General features: G+C 41.6%; 1 protein-coding gene across 1 annotated transcript in view; it reads right to left on the reverse strand.

The window, feature by feature from the left end:
- The window catches only part of PWP1 (PWP1 homolog, endonuclein), a 26,586-nt gene that overhangs the window by 10,139 nt on the left and 14,872 nt on the right, over window positions 1-1,575 (reverse strand). The window contains exon 5 of the mRNA XM_007948249.1: window positions 1,491-1,516. Within this exon, the coding sequence (XP_007946440.1) occupies window positions 1,491-1,516 (26 nt within the window). The remainder of the gene's footprint in view (window positions 1-1,490; window positions 1,517-1,575) is intronic.

Consider the following 1,575-nt stretch of genomic DNA (forward strand, 5'->3'; position numbering starts at 1 on the left):
TTGCAGGAAAGATGGGTGAATGGAAACAGGGAACCAAGAAGAAAGTGGGAAGAGTGTGTGGTAGGTAAGGTTGTATGTCAACTTGGCTGGGCCTGGCTGAGTGGCTGGGCAGCTGGTGGTAGTTATTCCCCATGATGAGACTGGCAATCAACTCCATGGTGGAATCTGCCACAAACAACTGAGTAGCTACTTTAGGGATGTGGTCTGCTTCCCGTATTTAAGAAGAAACTTTGGGATTGGTCTCCAGCTTTTTGGCACACCTGAACCCTGCATGTAGCTGAGTCATGGTTTTCCAGCCTGCCATGGCCTGCCAATCTTGGAACTTTTTCTGGACTTGAATTAGTGGCCTGCTATGTTATTTGGTTTCTTTGCTATTCATAAGGTACACCTTACACAACTGTTTTTGAATTACTTCCAGCTAGATTTTACTTGTGTGTGGTATTAATAATATTATTCGATAATTTCTACATTCTGTTTGATCACCTTTCTTTGGAATAGGTACAAATATGGATCTCTTCCAATCAGTTGGCCAGGTAGCTGTTTTCCACATTTCATGGCCTCTTTCATCCCATTCTAAAACATCTTACTGAGGTTTCCTTCCACCTCTAAGGTTCTTATTCTATTAAACTTAAAAATACATAAATAAATAAAGCCCTTCCGAACACTAACCTCCAATAAGAGCACTCCAAGACACAATATAAAGCAGCAGAGCATTTGTTACTGGGAACCTTTGGCTAGAAACAAAGGTCCCCACTCATAGCAATGTCAATATATTACCCTTCAACATAATCCCAAACTCTGCACCTGAGTATGCAGAAGGGTAAGTATTCTATACCTTTCCAATCAATAAAGGGGACATGTAAAGGGAAATGGTCCCCACAATCTCAGATAGAGAAAGAAAAAGGGTGAGGAACAAAGAAATACATGGCTCTGGCCTCAAAGAGATGTTGAGTGTAGCTGGGGCAGGACAGGCATATAGCTGATGGTGAGTGTCTAAACCAGGGAACTGAGCTGGGGAAAGGAAAGGTGGAATACTGATAAGGGGTTGTTCTATTAGAACTAACTTTAAGTTACTCAAAGTCACAATTGCTGTGATGTATATAACGAGACACTTAGTATCATCTGCTCATTAGCACCAGGACAAATTCAGATAAACAGAATCCTGAGAAATCTATAGCAGTAGTGCCCAATTAACTGGCAGCATGACATTCACTGGAGAAGCTTAAAACAAAAACAAATCAATACCCAATAGATTTTTTGACACTTGCTCCTGACCTACTGAATCAATCTTGTGGGATAGGAGCCCAAGATTCGTACTTTAAAGGCTTATCCAGTGTGATACAGTTAATTACTTGGTATGGTTTTTCCAGCCAGTCTTTGTAACTCCCACCAGATTACTGGGTGGGGCCACGCAAATAAGGTGTGTTGAACTCTGATGTTGGGATTAGTTAGTTTTGTCATTCTGCCAGGCTTAAAATGAACCTTCCTACAGGCAGAGAAGAGATTTGACTGCCATCTAGAAAGAAGAGTCAGAGGTGAAGTACAGCGTACCCTTGGACTCAAGATCCCTGAACT

The sequence above is a fragment of the Orycteropus afer genome, unplaced genomic scaffold (genome assembly GCF_000298275.1).
Source record: "Orycteropus afer afer isolate SDZICR_OR568_19922 unplaced genomic scaffold, OryAfe1.0 scaffold00209, whole genome shotgun sequence".
Classification (NCBI taxonomy): Eukaryota; Metazoa; Chordata; class Mammalia; order Tubulidentata; family Orycteropodidae; genus Orycteropus; species Orycteropus afer.